Source organism: Cupressus sempervirens, chromosome 5, assembly GCF_028749045.1.
Source record: "Cupressus sempervirens isolate cs-2001-9-10 chromosome 5, ASM2874904v1, whole genome shotgun sequence".
NCBI lineage: Eukaryota > Viridiplantae > Streptophyta > Pinopsida > Cupressales > Cupressaceae > Cupressus > Cupressus sempervirens.
Window position 1 is genome coordinate 667,756,579 of NC_143122.1, and position 21,345 is coordinate 667,777,923.

A 21,345-nucleotide genomic window follows, 5' to 3' on the forward strand; every position below is an offset into this window, starting at 1 on the left:
CCACAAAATAACAACTATTATAGCTTAAGGTTCCTAATTATGTTCTCACAAGTTCTCAAAATGGAATTTTAAATTAGGGATTTATATGGAGAATGTTGAATGAATCCTCCTAGAAGACATCCTTCTTTTAATATTCTTGAAACTCCTTTTCGATGTACAACTCAAAATAAATCTCACCTCAAATGGGTGACTTATATCATGCACAAACTAAGGGTAGTTGAGGATGCAACCACCAAATTATTGGCAACCTACAAGAATATGGAAACTATAACATGGAATGTAAATGTATCTCTTTTGCAATAGTATTCAAATGATTGACTTAATCAACCTTTATCCTTCATTTGTATCCACTTGTGACTATGGTTTCTAACTTTTAAGAAAGATAATCAATGGCATGCATGATTTCAATCCTTTCAAGACTTCAAAATATCTATAGTAAACTAAGTATTCATGATGTTAGCTAAGATTTCAAAAATAAAAAAAGATGCAACCATCTTATATAAACTTTCACCTTTTTTAGATACTATCGATGTATCCCTTGCATCACTTTTGGGAGTAAGTGCTAGTTAAAATTTATTTTGATTTTAGTTTTTTAATTATTTTAATTTATCTTTTATATTAGTTTAGTTTTTTCTTTTAATATGTTTTTTTTGTTTCTATAATTTATTTAGTCAATAGAATATTTGTTAGAGACGTTGCTATTTTTCATATTATTTTTTTTGTATTTCTCTTATTAACTTTTTATAATAGATTTTTTGATGGTTTTAAAAAAAAAAAATTTCCATATTTGATCAATTGAATTTAAATAAATAATTATTAATCTATTTAAAATATTTTAGTAAATATTATGTTTTTTAAATTGAAAATTATTAATAATCTAATTTGTTCACATAAGATTATATTTTAAATCTCCACTTTTAACTATTGTTTTTCTTTTCTTATTTATTTAAAAAATAATTATTTGATGATATCCACATTAGCTCATGCATCTCTATTTATTTAACTTTTAATTTTTAAAATTGATTTAGGTTTTAGTTTTTAAATTATTTTATTTTATTTTTTATATTAGTTTAGTTTTTTCTTTAAATATTATTTTTTAGTTTTTATAATTTATTTAGTCAATTGAGACGTCATTATTTTTTCATATTATTATTATTTATTTCTCTTATTAATTTTCTTAATAGATTTCTTGATGGAGTTTTATTAAATGATTTTTTTTATATTTGTTAAATTAAATTTAAATAAATAATATTTATTAATCTATTTAAAATATATTAGTAAATATTATGTTATTTAAATTGAAAATTATTAATAATCTAATTTGTTCACATAAGATTATATTTTAAACAATAATTTTGTTATCGAACACCTATCAGCTTATTGTTGCAAGCAACAAAGTATGCAACTTGCTAGTTTATAATTTTTTTCTTTAATAGTGATTGCATTTATTTATATAGTCTAAATGATAAAAGAGAGGTTTTAAGGGATATTAAAATAATTTTCTATTAAAACAACATGAAATTGATATTACTTCAAAAACATTTTTCATGGATGCCTTCTTTTGTCAAGATGTTTCATTTAATTTTTAAAACTTCTATCTCATTAATGAAATTGTTGTAATAGGGAAGATTCTTTATTATATTTTATATAAAAAGTGAAAGTTTAGATAGGTTGAACTTAATTTATAAAATTATTTTTCATAACTAAACCTTTGTTGTCTTAAGAAAGATATTTTATTATATTTTTTTTATAAAAGTAGAGAGTTTGGGTTAGTACAAGTTTTAAATGTAGTAAAATCAAATTTGACTATAATTTGAAGACACTCTTGTGAAAAATCTAACTATTGCAGTCACTGATTATTAATCTCCTATCGTAAATGATTATTATTTACTAATTTTAGTGATTCCTTTTGGACACTTTGCAACCAATTCTATTATTGGCTGTCGAGTTGTCTTAATCTCAGCTGTTGGTTAGATTTAATCTCAGTCGTTGGTTTACCAACAGGAGTAGTATAGAATGGGGTCATTGGGTCATTTGGATATGAAGAGTTTTGGAGAAGCAATTTGCAGTGTTAGCAAACAGTCTTGCAGTGTTAGCAAGGGCGCAGTGTTAGCGTAGGGATAGCAGGGAGGAATATCAGCGGGAGAAATCAGGAGGTTGTCGGAGTTCTGCCAGTGTGAGGCAAGGAATTTTGTATCTCTTGATTTGCTGAAGTTTAATATAATTCCTCATCTGTAGAACTAGTTTTCCCTTAGGGGTTTTTCCAGGGACAATTTGTCCAAAAATATTGTGTTCATTGTGTTGCGCATTTCTTTTCGTATTTTATAAGTGAAGTTGCAGTTGTATTATTTTTCGATATTAGCTGGGAATTTATTTTCAGCAGTTTAATAATCGTTTACGATAGGAGATTAATAATCAGTGACTGCAATAGTTTGATTTTTCACATGGTATCAGACCATTGTTAAGGGTAGAAGAGTTTTTCCCTAGGAAAGAAATTTTGATCTCTTTAGATTTATTATTGGTTTAAACCCTTGAGATGGCTTCAGCTAGTTTGAGAGATCAGGATAGATTGGATGGTGCCTCAAATTTTGGTGTCTGGAAGGCCAGAATTTCTTTATTGTTGGAAGAGAATGGTATCAAGGATTATGCTACCAGTGGTGTACCTGTACCAACGGATGCAACACAGCTTGCAACATATAGGAAGGACGATGCCAAAGCGAGGAGGATTATCCTTGATGGTGTCAAGGATCATATTGTTCCACATATCTCGGAGCTAGATACAGCGAAGAAGATGTGGGACGCCATTCTAAATCTGTACCAGAATGCTACCACCAACAAGAAGTTGATTCTCAGAGAGAATCTAAAGAATACCTGGATGAATCAGGGAGAAGACGTCACAAGTTACCTCACTAGGCTCAGACTTGTCAAGGATGAGTTAGCAGCTGTTGGAGATAGCCCTAGTGATGATGAACTAGTGAGAATAGCCCTAAATGGGTTTACTAAACAATGGAGTGTCTTTGTTCAAGTTGTCAGCGGACGAGATACTTTACCGAGTTGGGATCGACTATGGACTGATTTCACTCAGGAGGAGTTTAGACTAAGTCTTGTCAATGGGGCCAACAAGAGTCAGAAAAATGAGGTGGAACAAGAGAATGTTGCCCTAGCGGGTAAAGGGAAAGCAAAGAAGGGATCTAGCAAAGGATCAAATTCACAAAGTGAAAAGAAGAAGAAGGACCTTTCTAAGGTCAAGTGCTTTGGATGTCACTAGTTTGGCCACTATGTCAGTGATTTCCCAGAGAGGAAAAAGGGTAAGAAGCAGGTGGCAGCTTCAGAAAGTGCAGAAGAACTCTCCAGCAGAATGGAAGATGAGTTTGCACTCATAGCTTGTACGGTTAGCTCAACCTCACAGTGTGTTTGGTATATAGATAGTGGGGCGTCATTTCATATGACAGGAGTTAGAGAGTACTTCTCCAGTTACAAGGAGGAGGACACCAACATCCAGATTTCTATGGGAAACTTGTCCAAACTCAACCCTGTTGGGAAAGGGACTGTTCAGTTTCAGAGGGAGAATGGAAAGATAATTCCACTTCATGATGTGTTATATGTGCCAGACTTAGGTATGAATTTGATTTCTGTATCTGTTCTTCAGGATAGGGGGTATAATGTACTCTTTAGAGGGACACATGTGTTGATTAAGCACAAGGATTGGAAATCACCCATAACTATTGGAGTTAGGAGTGGTCGCCTTTATAGATTGCAGTTTGATACTCCTAAGGCACTTATGAGCAACAGTAATCCTAGAGATCTTGGAGAGCTGTGGCATAGGAGGATGGGCCATATTCATCATGGAGCACTTAGATTGCTTCGTGAGACTGTGACAGGTGTTCCAGAGGTGAGCACAGAGCATGACGATGTATGTAAGGGATGTGTGTTGGGGAAGTTTGCGAAAGCATCTTTTCCAAGAAGTGACACCAGATCTAAGGGTGTTCTTGATCTAGTACATTCAGATGTTTTTGGACCAATGTCGACGAAATCTCTCAGAGGATATGAGTACTATGTTACTTTTATTGATGATTTCTCTAGAAAGACCTGGATATACTTCTTGAAGACTAAGGATGAGGTTTTCAGTCGATTCCAAGAGTTCAAGGCTCTTGTGGAGAACTCGACAGGAAAGAAGATAAAGGTTCTTCGGTTAGACAATGGAGGCGAGTACAAAGGAAATGTCTTCCAGGAGTTCTGCACCAGAGAAGGAATCAAGAGAGAATGGACTGTTCCTTACAATCCACAGCAAAATGGAGTTGCTGAGAGGAAGAACCATTCTATATCGAAGGCAACAAGAGCTATGCTACATGACCAGGACATGCCCTGTTACTTATGGGTAGAGGTGTGTAATACAACAATCTACATTCAGAATAGAGTTCCACACAAGGTGCTAGGGAAGATGACACCAGAGGAGGCTTTTACAGGGAAGAAGCCAGATGTTAGTCACTTCAGGATATTCGAAAGTTTGGCATATTGTCATATTCCTGGAGATACACGTACAAAGTTAGATCAGACTGCAGAGAGGGGGTACTTTGTTGGGTACAGTGAGACCTCAAAGGCATATAGGATTTTCATTCCGAGGACTAAAAGAATTATTGTCAGACGAGATGTCAGGTTCATGGAGGACAAGGCATTTAGGAGATCCAGAGATTTGTAGCAGATGATCAGAGTGAGTAGCCAACAGAAGCTCCAAGACCAAGTCAAGGGCAGCAAAGCTCAAGTACAGTTACCAGTACGAGTGTAGACTCAGTTAGTGAAGATTCACAGAGTATGGAGCAACAGGTGCAACAGGAAATGCATCTAGAAGACTTAGAGGTTGACATTTCATCCTCTACAGTTGGCAGCAGGAACCATGTGGTTCCAGATACACAAAGGGATACTCAGGAGTTTGTGGGAGCTCCTAGGAAGAGTACTAGACAGCAAAGACAACCAGCCAAGTTCAATGACTATGTGGCATTAGTTAGTCAGTTGGTAGATAGTGAGCCTTCTAGCTATCAAGAAGTTGCAGAACATCAGGTATGGTGAGATGCTATGGTTGAGGAATATTCTTCAATAATGCAGAATGATGTGTGGGAGGTAGTACCTAGACCAACAGATAGGGCTATAGTTGGATCACGCTGGATCTATAAGATAAAGCATGGTGCAAATGGTAGCATCAAGAAATACAAGGCTAGGTTCGTGGCAAAGGGGTTCTCTCAAAAGGAGGGAATAGACTATGAGGAGACATTTGCTCCAGTTGCCAGGTATACTTCTATACGAGCTGTAATCTCACTTGCAGCACAGATGGGATGGTAGATCCATCAAATGGATGTCAAGACAGCATTCCTCAATGGTGAGTTGAAGGAGGAGGTATACATAGAACAACCAGAAGCCTTTGTAGCACACAGCAAAGAGACCTATGTGTGCAGATTGAAGAAAGTTGTTCAGCTACAGTACATACCTACAAAGGAGCAGGTAGTAGACATTCTGACGAAGGCTTTGGGAAAGGCCAAATTTATCTTCTTCAGAGATAAGATGGGTGTCATGCAGAACAGCTTCCTCGCTAAGAGGGAGTGTTAATTATTGTTAGTTGGACAGCTGTTATTTCTGACCCGAAAATAGTAGTACTATTTATGGGTAGCTTGGACAGCTGTTCGTCCTTATCTATGAATAGCAGTTGTATTTATGGGTGGTTTGGACAGCTGTTTGTCCACTTGCCAAAAATTAGTAAATGGTTATTATTTACTAATTTTAGTGATTCTTTTTGGACACTTTGCAACCAATTCTATTATTGGCTGTCGAGTTGTCTTAATCTCAGCCGTTGGTTAGATTTAATCTCGGTCGTTGGTTTACCAACAGGAGTAGTATAGAAAGGGGTCATTGGGTCATTTGGATATGAAGCGTTTTGGAGAAGCAATTTGCAGTGTTAGCAAACAGTCTTGCAGTGTTAGCAAGGACGCAGTGTTAGCGTAGGGATAGCGGTGAGGAATATCAACGGGAGAAATTAGGAGGTTGTCAAAGTTCTGCCAATGTGAGGCAAGGAATTTTGTATCTCTTGATTTGCTGAAGTTTAATATAATTCCTCATCTGTAGGACTAGTTTTCCCTTAGGGGTTTTTCCAGGGACAATTTGTCCAAAAATATTGTGTTCATTGTGTTGCACATTTCTTTCCGTATTTTATAAGTGAAGTTGCAGTTGTGTTATTTTTCGATATTAGCTAGGAATTTATTTTCAGCAGTTTAATAATCGTTTACGATAGGAGATTAATAATCAGTGACTGCAATAGTTTGATTTTTCATAACTCTCTCTCGCAATTGCAAACAAAACATATTTTTTTAGGTGATAGAGTTGAATTGGCTTTTCTTGATATGGAGAAGAGAGATTCATGGGGACATATAGATGGTTAGAGAGAGGGAGATAGACATACAATAAGAGTGTGTGTGCATGGAGAGAGAGAGAGAGAGAGAGAGAGAGAGAGAGAGAGAGAGAGAGAGAGAGAGAGAGAGAGAATATGAACATGAGCTTCTATAATTATACGACATAGCCATTGTACACTAAAGTGTGATTGCTAGTTTATTTGACTCATATGAGATTTTATAGTAGTGGCTATATTTCTTGTGTTCAATTCAGGCATCAAATGATATTTGATTTTATGTAACTTAACTTGTTAAAGTTGTTAAAGTTAAGTTTTCAATTTATGGCCAATAACAATGCACTCTATAAGATACATTATGTGCAAAAGGGTTTAAAAGTGGTAAAAAGGTATTGATTGATATTTGACCCTCATTATACCAATAACCTCTCACTCAAATCACCACAAATCACCAGTACTTGTGGATAAATATTGTAGTAGTAGCTTACAAATCTCTAGTAGTCGTTCACAAATCTCCAATACTAATGCACAAAGGAGCTAATCATTAGTAAAAAACATAAAAACTGATCTACTATTAATATATAAATGATCTGCTATTGAAACTATATTAAGTAAAAATGAGTAAATCACACTTGAACCTCAAAATTCCTTTCCTCTATTTAGAAGTTGATTTTTAAATTCTATTATACCTTGAATATGACATTAATTATTGTTAAATTCTTATAGATTATGTTATCTTATTTATATATGCATAGGGGGAGAGACCCAATAGCCACCCATGCTAACTTCGCGCACCTAGAACTCCTAATATGTATGTCAAGATTTTTCATTTTTTTCGTTGAACCTCCATAGGTGACTTAAGAGCTTAAAGCTAAGGTTTCTACAATTACAAAGCTCTCTGTAGAAGCCGTGAAGTGCGAAGTGGTTGAAAAGTGCCATTTCAAAACGTTCGCCTAGTATCCATTATGTTCACCCCTCATTAGTGACTCACTAAAAAAAAGTACTTTTGGCACAAATGGACTAATAGTACAGTTATTCGTACATGAGTGATTGGCTATTAGTACATGTGTTATTGACTATTAATATATGTGTTATCGACTGTTAGTATATGTGTTTTTTACTATTAGTACATATGTTATCATTTTTTGAAACTTTTTAGAAGTGGTAGCTGGGGGTATCTATAACGATATCGTATCTAGATATCTATAACAATGTCGTATCTATCATTAGACCCTACGCAACTACTAGGTCTCCTCCCCTATATTTAATGATTTTGATCTAAAGAACCTATGGAAGTACCTTTTTGATAAAATGACCTAATAAATTCAAATACATTAAAAAATCAAACTTTTTTTACCTTAAAAGAGGGGACCCCTTTCCATCCAAAATTCCAGTTCAAAAGTTGGTCTTGTCAACATTGGGTACCTTCTTGTTCTTAGAGCGTTGTATAATCACTTGTAATTGCACCAGACACAATATTTTATTGAACAAGTAAAAGTAATTATAAGGTTTACATCAAACGTCGCAGTCTTCAGGGGACGGATATCTAGAAGAGTGATTGTTTTAAGCAGTTGAACATCGCTGGCTCGCTCAATCCCTCATGTCGTGTCACCGCTTGACACGTGTACATAATCGAGAAGGCAGGAAAAAATCAAATAGAAGATCGATGAGAACAATGTTACCATACACAGATGGGACGTAACGGCCGGGTCGCGGGGTAGACGGTAGACGGTAGACGGCCACCGCCTGTTTCTAGAAGCAAAGAAAATTTTACTGACAGACTTCGTATCCTTCACCTAAACCCCCAATTCGATTTCCATCTCTCTCTCTATATATGCTTTAAATCGATTATCCTCATCATTAAACCAAGTGTTGTTTCTTTGATCCACACTATTCGGAGTTAAGGTAAAACATTGAAATTCCTTTTCCAATTCGAAGCTTTGTGTGTCAGATTAATGGAATACAGTGCATCAATTAGGGCTTTACAGGCACCCTGTCCTACGAGCAAGTCTGCTTCTTCTGGACTTTGCCGGGTTAGAATTGCAGCGAGGCCGAAGCATTCGACAAGTATAAGGGCTTTTCACTCTCAAAATGCTTCCTTTCCTTCATCATCTTCATTGTATGATGTTCTGTCTGTCTCTCCGGATGTTAGTGCTCGTGATATAAAGAGCGCATACCGAAGAATGGCTCTCAAATATCATCCAGATGTCTGCCCTGCTGAAGAAAAGGAAGAGTGTAGCAGATTGTTTGTGAAAGCTCAGGAGGCGTATGAGACTCTGTCAGATCCCCTGCTCCGTCAGGGTTATGACTGGAGGCTGCAGAACATGTTCACAGTAGGCAATTATGAAGGCGGATTAGGGAGTAGTCAAGTGTGGGAAGCTCAGTTGATGGAGTTGATTAGGAAGAGATCTGGAAATAACTCGTCATCATGGGGTAGCAGAATGAGAAGACGAAATCAACAGGAAGCTTATGCTTGCTGATGATTACAGTGGATTATCTGAGATTTTTGTTGTAAATTGGATTTGTAAAAATGGGCGTTTGGGCGCCTTCTAGTTTTGTAAATAATAAATTCTTGATTTTCTGTTAATTACATTCCTTATAATAGATTTAAGACTCAGTTTGGTTAAATAGAATGATATTTGAGACACTTCCATATAAAACTATCCTAAAATGGTTGCTACCAGGCTAAAGGATATAGTCCTTCCACACTGCAAACTACTCCCCAACTCCAATTCTGACGGGAACTATTGGCCATTGCGTTTTTCTTGAAAATTGTATGGTAACGGCTTAAATCGTGCACGACAGGTTTCGAACCTGCGCGGGCAGAGGCCACACGATTTTAAGTCATGCCCCGACAGTCTCAACAACTACAAACCATTTCAAAGACCACTAGCCACATTGAGCAAACTACCACACAAATTCGTTCCCAACAACTAGCGGACAGTCAACATGTGTTGCAGACCATGTCAGTTGTAACTACAAAACTTAAACAAGCTGTTTTGACACATTCATCAGATATTCAGGCTAGGCTTCAAGCTGCCAAAGTCCAAAAATAGTCTTTCCCAGACTCTAGTCAAGACCTTGCTAGAATGCAAAATCAATTCAAAGGCAAAGCCCTCTCCTTGCATATACCAAAGCCTCAACCACAAGAATTTGATGCTACCACTGGGATATGGCATAGTGTAAATATGGTCAAACAAGACCGTAGACGTCCTTATGATGAAATCCATAATTTCTCTGAGAATTCTCCACCACTCATCAATTTTGATGAGTATGATCCAATCAAGAATAAAGCAGCTCTAGATGCAATGAGAACATGGATTGACAATGCCATATATACAATTGATGACATCACCCAGGAACAAGCTATTAGAAAAGCTTTAAATGCCCTAATCAACATAGCCAAATCTGCATGGGATTCACTAACCACGGAATATAAAGAGGATCTCATTAGCACTGGAGTTAATGTTGTTTGTGAAGCCTTATATAGAATATTTGTTGAACAATATGATAATGAGAGACAAGTCGCTTATAAACGGTTCAAAGAAAATCGCATCTGTAACATGAAACATTTTGATGCGTATTTTAGTGAGAAGTACACTAACTTCTATCTCTCAAGACAAACCAACAACAATTTATGGACGTATAATACTTTTCTAGAAGACTTTCCTATTCAATTACAGTCCTACTACAAAGAAAAGATTCTAAATAGTATTCTTAATACTCCAAACATGACAATCAATGATGTCAGCTTTCCCTAGCTTGTGCAGTTCATTAGGGAAATTAATAGTGATCTCAGTAGTGAAAGGAAAAACAAGAGACAGAAAAAGGAAGTTTTGTCATATCTTAAATCCGTTATCTATTATTGTTATCAAAACAATTATGGTTGCTACCATAAGAAAAATAAGGTCAAGCCTTATAAAAGGCACAAATCCAAAAGACCTTATGAGGAGAGGAGTCCCTGACGCTTCAAGAAAAGGTATAGAAAAACTTTCTTACGAAAAAAAGAGAGAGTTAGAAAGAAAGATTAGAAATAAGGATTTCACTCCTACCTATTATATTTGCAAGGGACCACACTATGCAAATAAATGCAAACAAAAGGACACTAAGCCTAAGAACTCTAAATGAGTTTGTGCCCTTAAAGAAGCCAATCTTGACTCTCTGCCTGTCATAGAGATCCATGATCCCTCCGATTCTGAAGATGTTTGTATAGAAGAAAGTGAGTTTGAAGATGAACCAAATTCTCAAATAAGACACTATGTGCAATAGTCTGATTCCAACATAGATAAATTGTATTCCTTGTCAAATCACTCCTTAGATTCTAAAGTATTGTACATGTGTTTTATGTAATCTAGAGATCATAAATCTCAATATGATTATTCTTATGGCAAAGGAAAATCTCTTTCTTAGACAAATCCACAATGACTTAGCATCTCTCCAGAAATGCAACTTCAACAAATCTTGGTAAAAGCCTCTCAGTTAGAAGCAAGAAAGACTCAATTTTTGACACCTTATCAACACCAAAAAGTTCTAGCAGAACTCTCCAAGTTGGATGAAGACCGACTTAAGCTCTTGGAAGAATATCAAAAATTGCAAGTAGAAGCTTATCTTGATCATAATCAAGACATAGACGATGCTAAGGAAGTCATGCGACCTTCTAAACATGGGTATGTTCATAATCCTATTGTTGAACATGCTTTTGCAAAAAATTCTTGGTATCAATGGTTATCAAATAGACTTGCATTTCTGTATAATATCCAAAATGATGTTCTGAAAGAAATTGCTAGTATTCAAAAGGAACTAAAAGAATTTCAACCTAGCTCAAGTTCTCTCAGCTCTTTGGATAAATTCTTGTTAGAAATGGAACAACCGAAGCTTGACAAAGAAAAAGACGTACAACAAGAGTTTGTCAGTCTTTAATGCCATGAGGAACACTATCAGCCAGTCACTACTCAAACTAAGACACCAAAATCTAGCAATAGCCAAGTTTTTACCTATTTAAAAGGGTTCTCTAATCCATGCCCTGCATTTTTGCTTACCATTAAGCTCCTAGGTATTAAGCCATATCAACTTTGCTCTCTACTTGATTTTGGTGCTGACTACAATATTGCTAGACCTCAATGCTTTCCTAATGATTGTTGGATCCCTACCAATACCAGCATTAGCTCTATCACTCACAATGGTAATCTCATTAGCTATAAGGCTAATATTCCTATATAGTTTTATTGTGCCACATTTCCTACTACTTTTCTCCAATTTCCTGTTGAACATTATGATTGTATCAACGACAGTTCTACACTCCAAGCCTAGAGTCCTTACATAGTTGGCCTCAATGGTACCAACATTGCCTTCAAGTTTGGTTCCATCCCTCAAATTAATGAAACTCATGCCTATTTGCCTAAATTGGCTTGTCCTACACCACCCAAACTTGTTTTGCCTAGTCAACGTGTCTAGTTTGCCAACCAATCTCTTTCCACCTGAGGGGAGCTTGCCGAAATTCAAGCCACATTTGTAGATACAATTTTAACCAAAGATGTGGATAAATATATTCAAAGCTTTGAGTGCTCTCTTAGACTCAAACACGATTCAAATGGCAAAGAGATTCTTCCAAAAAGAAAATCCAATTACCTTATGTTATCTAGAACTGAACAAGCTATGCGTGAGAAATAAATCTTAGAACTCCTTGCCAAACAATTAATTAGGCCTAGTACTAACCCCTTCTCCTATCATGCAATGTATGTTCCAAAAAAGGATGAGAATAGAATAGAACTTCCAAAAAAAAGACTTGTTGTAAACTACAAACCCCTAAATGCATGCCTGGAAAGTAATCAACATCCCTTGTCGAACAAAGATTATATTTGGCAAAGAATCCAAGGATGTAATGTGTTTAGCAAATTTGATTTAACTAAAAGATTTTGGCAAGTCTGTGTTCAGAAAAAGGATCGATATAAAACAACCTTTTCAGTTCCACAAGGTCTGGTTGAATGGATAGTATTGCCCTTTGGTATCAAAATTGCACCATCAATATTTCAAGGTATCATGGATGAGATATTCACTCCCTATGTCAAATTTAGTAAACCATATATTGATGATATCTTAATTTTCAGCCAGGACCATAACTCTCACCTTGAACACCTAAAGAATTCTTTGTCTTTATGTCAAACCCATGGTCTTTGTCTCAATCCTACCAAACTCGGTGTATAGAAAGTCTTGTATCTATCGGAACTAGAATTGAACCTAATGGCAAGTCATATTGACAAGCTCATCTGCTTCAAGCAATTCAAAAAGTAGAAGTGAAAGATAAAAAGAGCTTACAAAGGTTTCTAGGACTAATTAACTATATTGCTGGTTATTTTCAAAATATAGCAAAGGCAAGAAAGAAATTGAATAGAGTACTTTAAAAAAATGCTCCACCATGGTCAAAACAACATAACCAAGCAATTGACCAGATCAAGCAACAATGTTAGAAGTTGCCTCCTCTTCAAATACCAAGTAATGGTAAGAAAATTGTATAGACAGATGCAAGCCAAGATGCTTGGGGTGCAATTCTCCTAGAACAAGTAATCACCAATGGTCAAACTAAAGAAGAGATTGTCAAATTTGAATCTGGTGCATTCAAAGGATCTGAGGTAAATTATCACTCAACTCATAAAGAATTGCTAGCAAAGGTAAATGCATTTCAGAAATTCCAATTATTCATTAGTGATCAGAAATTTGTTCTTCGAAGTGATTTACAACACCTTCCTAGTTTCTTTAAGAAGGAATCAAAAAATAAAGTTGCTCAAGCATGCCTTCTAAGGAAGGCACAATTCCTTGACACTTTTGAGCTTGAAACAGAACACATTGAAGATGTTGAGAGTGTTCTTGCAAATTTTCTCAGTCGTGAAGGATGTCAGGAATCCTCTCACAATGTGAATAGTTTGAGTAAAATGGTGGATACAATCTCTAGGCTAGAGCTGCTACTACCTCACCTCTGTAGCAATGAAGAATATAGTCAACTCAATGTTCTATAGAATATCCACCTTACCTACTATAATCAACCTACTTCTATGGAAGAATATATTTGTCATCGACAAGTCATTGTTCATGAAGAAGTTCGTGGAGATCTTGCAGAAAGGCATCGACAACAAATGCTGCAACATGTTCAGGGGCTCAATGAAGTTATTCAAGGAGAAATTGATAAAGTTGTGCTATAGCCTGATCTCCCTATAGAACGCAAATAGTCACAAGAAGATGTAATCCATAATCTCAATTGGATTTTCAACAATCTATCTAGAAACACATGGGCTGATGACGAATTATATGATGAACGAAGAAGGATTCTTGTTGAAGAATTCAACAATATTCAACCTCCACTTGATAATGTTAGGATGATATGGTAAAAAAAGGAAGAGTATAATATTTCCAGTAATATTCAATGGAGTGACAACTTGTTTGAACTCGCCCAAAAGGCTTATCAAGAACAAAGGGATCGACATTTCGCTACCTCTAGGAAGTTGCTGACAAATGTTGTTATTCAAAAGGAACCATGCCAACCTGCTAATGATGACATCAAACAATATCTTCAACATACAACCACCAGTGCAACAATGTTCGAATGGCCAGTTCACATCCTCAGTAGTACACATATCCCTCAAAAAATTCATTGGTCGATTCATGTCAATCCAATCAAAGATTATTTCAAAGAATTATACCCTCATTCACATGCACTCATGCCCACTACCTACAATTATGGCTATTTGCATAAGGTTACCTTTCATTTCTTTTTGTCAAATCCTATTAATCAATTCTTCTTTGACCATTATGGACCAACATAGGTGCAGGAAGATACCATGGAATTACGCAATCTGCATTATTTTTCTCATCCACACACTCAAAAGCATGTCTGGATCTTCACTCAGTATCAAACCCATCCTTCACATTTTGATCCTCACACTGGTACACGATATGCATACATTCATCTTGATCGATCCATTTTATGGAAAGAAGAATCAACAGAGGAGCGATTGGAGAGGACATTATGCTTCAAATGTAATGCCCCGCCCGGAGATCCTTGGAAACAAGGGTGAAATACAAGCTAGAATTTTTATTTTTTTTTACAAGTATGAATGCACATGACAACATCATACAGGGATCACAACGATCGCAATGGAAGACTTCATCACAATCCCTGCAACCAACGAATCTCCAAACGCCACTACCAAACTGACACACACAAACAAAGCCAAGAACGACAACGTACATGATGAGGGCACAAGAAACAACCACTCATCAACAAAACACCAAGCTGGGGTAAAATGCAGAAACTTGAAATTTGGCTAAACTTGAAATCCTGAAGCCCTAAAAATTGGCTAAGTCTGGATTTCTAAAGCCCTGAAATTTCCTAGAATCCATAACTTATCTCCGAGAGGTCTGAAACCTATCTCAAACGATTTGTCGCATATATTAAAATATATCTTTCACCTTATACTTAAACGATATATTTTAAACCCCAAGAGACTAAAATAGAAACACAAAAACTCGATTTCAAGAGAAATCGACAGAATTCAAAATGCAATAGTATAGGGTCGAAGAATGCCCAAAAGGGTATCCAAAACCACTCTCAAAAAGATCAAATCACAAAAAAAAGTGCCCGCTGATGGCACACGCAAGTTTTTCACAAAAACCGTGCGACACTTTTCACTAAGGGAGGGCGATACTTCTCCTTAAGGCGTGCGACACTCTTCCAGTGTCCTACGACATATCTCAAGAAGGCATGCGACACTTTTCAGCATTGTACGACATTTCTCAAGAAGGCGTGCGACACTCTTCCAGTGTCGTACGACATTTCTCAAGAAGGCGTGTGATACTTTATAGTGTCATACAACATAGTTTGCATGGGCGTACGATACTTTTTAAATTGTCACACCATGCTGAAAAAATGTTGCCCATAGAAACACGGAAACAATCCCAAAAGCAAAAAGGACCAAAATTAGAGCAAAAAACCTCCACACCAAGGAGTACCGGATCTACAAAGGCTCGAAGAATGAACACTCGAGTGCAAGAACAACACAGAAAGGAGAACATCTATCCATCTAAACTACAACAGCAAAGAACACACTGAAATAAACATCGTAGAGAGCTGAACAACCAAACTAAGTACGCGGTTCCTCCCAACCGTCAATAGCATCATAAGACCATCATGGATCCTAGCCATCCCTCGCGTGTAACATCCCAAGCCACCGACCAAATCTTTAGTACTGTCGTAATAGGGACGTCACTACTAAAACATGCATAAAAATAGCATAAGAAAATCTAACATGCTAGCGATAACGCATAAGATAATCCTACAGTAGATAACATCACCTATCACATGCTAAATAGCAGCAAGCAACAGATATACTACTAAAGAAAATCACATCATCTAATCATATGTTAAACATCATAATAAGGGAATGCGCCAAATAAAATAACATCATCTAAACATGATATACAAGCATCCCAATGAAAGCATAAATCACAAGAAAGCATACTCTGGAACCCGAAGTACCAAGTGAAGGCATCCAACAATGCTCGCACTAGGACAAAAGATTGTCTCTGTACACCGATCCCTAGCAGTGGTGAAGGTAGCTACGCCTCCCAACCACGTGGCACCCATAGGTCCACACCCGCCATGCTGATGGAGATAATGATCCAACCACAAACACACATAAAACACAACATCCATGGCTAACACTCACACCAGACAGTATGATGGCTACAACCAAGAACCTAAGACAATACAAGAAGTACAGGTCCTGATCAGACACTCAATAGGCTACTATGTAGGGACTAACATCATGGAGAGTCCCTTGGCATCGACAAGCCCAAGCTAGTATAGGAAGCTACTCTTCTCAACAGAAGGCGCACAACCTAGGGCAGCTACTCTTCACGATAGAAGGCGCACAACCCACACATTTTAATTATCTTGTATTTATTACCACCCAAAGTTTTAATTTAATTATCACTTATATAAAACTTCCTCTGCCAACCGGGAAGTAGTCACCAGGTTACAGGATAGAAGCCCCCTCCATATGCTACCCTACCTTACCCATGCTCATCCTACGACAAGTGCCCGTGGGCATGCATACTCCCATCCCAACCCCAATGATCATAACTTTCGGCAAATCCATGGAAGATCGGGCCTCGCAAGTCACCCAACAAATGTACGCGCACGTACTCGTGTGTGGCACACCACCATCACGAAGATCATAACACAAGGACAGGAATGAGAACACAATGCAAAGAAAACACCCAACTGAAAGCAACACAGGCAGGACAGATTCTATAGGAATTCCAAAGCCAATAAAATCATACATCATGAAATCACTCAACCGGCCTCAATCCGAGAGTATGGATTCTACACGAATCTCAATGATGTAACGAGACCAAACATCATGAACTCACTCAACCGGCCTCAATCCGAGAGTATGGATTCTACACGAATCTTAGCGTTCACGAAACAAAAGCAAAGGTCCAACAAAAACCATAACAAGTATAAAATCACTCAACCGAACACAACGTCGGGAGTACGGACGCAACACGCATCCCAATGCAACATAAAAGTGCAAAAGTGGTTTGACTGATATCCAAACAGATCATCAAGGTCCACGACCCACATTGTGTCAAGGAAACTCGAGAAAACAGGGTGGCACGCAAAACGAAGTAAAAACCCCAAAAATTTAGAAAACTACAAAATTAAAACCCATTTGGCCTTTGGGTTCAAAAACCCCAAAAATCCAAAAATAAATGGAATCAGACACTGTATGCAAAAACGGCCAGCATAACGGCGTAAAATTCCAAACCCTCATCCCAAAAAATAGGGAAATGTTCATACCTGCCCAACCGGGTAGAACTAGCATACAGAAACGGAGGGGAACACTAGTTCTTAGCCACCAAACAAACGGCTACCAAAAATAGAAGCAGAAATGGAGCAGAAACAATAAAACAGGAAAGCCCTACCTCACAGCCAAAAGGGCAAAACGGGAATCTGAACCATAAAATAAATATCCCACAGAAGTAGCTGAAAATCGCGACAATCCAAGGTTTCCCCGAGTTGGATCCAACAAGCCCAACCTCGCGACAATCCCACGCCCGTAGCTCCCACAACGAACAAAACAGTAAATCCTCACGAAGAGGATTTTGGGTTTTACTCTCCAACTTTCCAATTTGAAAGTGAGAAGTGAGGAATTAAATTCCTTTTTGGATACTTATTCACTTTTTGGGTGAATAATCGATTAGGGCATTTAACTGGCCAATCTAGTTAAACCTCGAATCAACCCAAACGAAAACAGGCTATTCCTATAAATAGGAATTCATCTATGGCAAGCTGCCAGAAATTAAAATAAATCAATTAAAAAGCCCAAAAACCCAAAAACACATAAATCTCCTGAACAACTTTCGCGACAAAGCAAAACTCTAAATGCACAGACACGCTTACTGGTTTAATCACATAATGCAAATGAGTTTGGATTTAATAATCACTGAAAGATTTAAATTAAACATTTAATTAAGGATACGTCGACCATACAAAGGCGACATTGGTAAAATATGAATGGCTGAATCACTAACTCCATGTGCCACTGCTAGGGATATAAATCCTGCACACTAAACAACACGATCAAGTGCAATTGCATATAATAACATAGCCGAAGCAATAAGTGCATTAAATCACCTAATTTAACCATTTATTTAATTATATTAAAATAATCTATTTACATCACTCACATTCGCAAAAGGCATAGCAACGCAGAAATGAAGTAAATAACCATAGCATTAAATCCATCATATAGCGAAATCAGAAGTATGTCCAAATTCCAGATAACTAGATAACCAAATATCATCATAAAACACACTGTAATCTCAAAATGGCATCATCATGCAATATGAGTAACTGAACAACATAGTAGTCTAATATCTATGATACTGGAATCAAAGAGTAACATTTGACCCTCGGGTCCTCTCAAATGTAAACATAACATGAGTAACAAATATCTCTCTAATCAGAAATATAACAAGGTAAATGTCCACAGCACATAACCAAAGAATCCAACATGAACAATCCATTCTAATTACTTAAGCATTTAATAATGATTGATTACTTTGCACTAAAAAGGCATTTAAAACATATAAACAACCATAGTCATAAACATGACTAACCACTGCTACAGGAACCTAGTTCTGTGTAGCATGGTAATAGTACACGGTGCAACCTCTGCACACATCTCAAGGTAATCACGGAACAACCTCATGATACCACATCGATCCTAGTAACCACTGGCACAACCTCAGTGAACCAAAAATCACATCATAATCTCATAGATAAGTCAAAAGCATAAACAAAGCAACTGATACAAAAATATAAATCCAAACACCTCGACGGTGTAGACCACTCAGGGTCACAATCATGATCCATCACAACAAAAGATCAGCAAGGTTGCATCCATCAGGATGACTTACAGAAGTCAAATGGGAGAGGCACTACATCATCCCCCCCAAAGACTAGGCTTACTCCTGGAAGCCTGCAATCTAAGAATAGAAACCAAAACACACAAGAACCAAAATCAAAAGCGAGCAATAGGAATGACTCAAGAAACTCTCTACAAGTCAAACCCAAATCACTCCAACATTCTCAAACCATCACGTTAACCCCCAAATAGGTTAACCACGAGAGAATGGGTGTCACACAAACACAAGGTCCTCCAACAAGGAACCTTCTATGTGCTAGGAAGAACCCATCTAGCCATAGAGTCAACAATACAAGGTAAGGAACAAGCCCTCTCTACCTCGTCAACAGGTGCCCAACTACAACATGCACCAACTAGAAGACCACAAACAAGGTCAAAACAAGGCACACTTTCAACAAGAGTTGGAATCATGGGGAATAACGATCCCAAAATTCCCAAGAATACTATCATGTCACACATGATCATTCTGGAATCCACGTAAACTCACCCTTAGAACAAAGAGGATGAAAGTTTACCAAAAAAAGGATACACTCCAAAAGACTACTCACCACCAAGCGTAGGAGCACAACACCTCACCAAGGCACAAAAGCTCAACTATCACTGGGAACTAGGGTAACACAACCCAACCAAACAAGATATCACCTTTCCACAAGGTTCAAAGACTTTCATCAATGGACATAATCATGAAATGTCTGCATACCAACTCATGAGATGGTAACATGTGTCCAACGATACCATGTCCCTCCAGCACCATGCTAGGAAAACTACACCCAAACTACCGCTAAACTCAATCTCTAGCCTCAAGTCAACAGTTAAAGAGAAAACTTGATTGAGACAATCCACATGAAGATATAAGCCTAGTGAAAAGGATACTCTAGAGTATAGGACTGAGAGGGAGTCTCTCTCAACCTCTACACTAACCAGTCCATGATGCGTTAGGAAACTCACAATTTCACCAACCATCAACATACTCGCCTAAAAACACTAACTGAGCTAGTGGCATAACCATACTAGCCTACTCTCTCAAGAGAGAAAGAATACAAAGATGTGCCAAGGTCAACATCCAGAAAGGAGAATGTAGACTCATCAAAGAACCGAGTCACTCCCAAATGATAAGGCAACATCATCCACAACAAGGAACACTCACAAACCACACTATACCTCACAAGGGTGGGTCAGTGCAATAGGAAACACAAAAACCCAAGCACGAACTCCAACAAGTACCTAGTAGATTATGAAGACCAGATAACTCTTCCGTTGTGAATAACATGAGGAGTTAAACTTCTCCAATAGCCATAAATACGATATTTCACGATTGAATTGGCCTCTACTCGAAAAGGTACTCAGAACATCAATCAACAACTCCAAAAGCCATAGCCTCACAGCCGGACTCGGATTGAATCCATTTGAAAAGCGTCGAAAAGATATCGACAAGGACTACAACAAGAAGAAGCTAAGAGAGACCAAGACCTACGATCTGAGCCACCACTCAAATCAAAACAACAAGGACAAAACCAACAGCCTTGGTCACTAGGACAAGCAACGGATGAAATGTCCAAATCCACACAAGAGCACACATGCCCAGAACAACATAAGGCATGGAATGAAAGGTAAATCACACATTGAAACCATCATTACTTTTCTTTCATAAATTCATTAATTAAGCATAACATAAGCACTAATGCATAATGAACTAAAAGATTTTCAAGCAAGGGTCCAAGAGTCACTATAGAACAAGTACATACCTTTCGATTTCTTTAAAAAATAACATTAAGTTTAATCACCATTTAAACCATTCAGTTACAATAACAACTTTAGATCTAACAAAGACACACTAGCATGTTCTCCATGATATTATCCCTTGAACGTACTAGAGGTTCGAGATGAACATGATAGAGTCACAACACACAACTGGGCAGCAATAAAACACATCCAGAATAGTCATCATGAAACATAATCAAAAAGCCCAAATGGGAGAATTATCAATTCCACCAGTAAGTACAAAAAAGAGCTCACTTCAACAATAAGTCAAATGTGACAACTGTCACAAAGAGAGCGATAGATAAAATTTGATGACTACTCCAAGAGAGGGAAATACTAAAAACCAATGCTAGCCCAACAACATGAGGAAAGTACCTCCAACCAAATAAAATAAGGCATCAAACAAATCACATTACAGGTGATGACTGAGTATAGTCACACAAGAGGGATAAATCACCACACAATGCTAAGGAATACATCATCCTAGCATTGTTAGAGAATACACTCACACACATCAAGCAGTATACCATTAGTAACCTCATGCATATGCAGACAACAATAATTTCCATGCAATGCAACATTTAGATATTCATCAATTAATGCAAATTTTCATATGCTTAAGAAGCAATCAGATTGGGGACTTAAGTCATTAACCCAAATATATAATGCAAACCTACTCTTTGCAATGATTCACAATAAACACTC

General features: G+C 37.2%; 1 protein-coding gene across 1 annotated transcript; it reads left to right on the forward strand.

The window, feature by feature from the left end:
* Positions 1–8,110: 8,110 nt before the first annotated feature.
* LOC149557691 (chaperone protein dnaJ 20, chloroplastic-like) lies at positions 8,111–8,981 on the forward strand. The gene has a single exon (XM_089786031.1). It carries the CDS (start codon positions 8,350–8,352, stop codon positions 8,872–8,874), a length of 525 nt encoding a protein of 174 aa, XP_089642157.1. The 5' UTR covers positions 8,111–8,349; the 3' UTR covers positions 8,875–8,981.
* Positions 8,982–21,345: the final 12,364 nt, after the last annotated feature.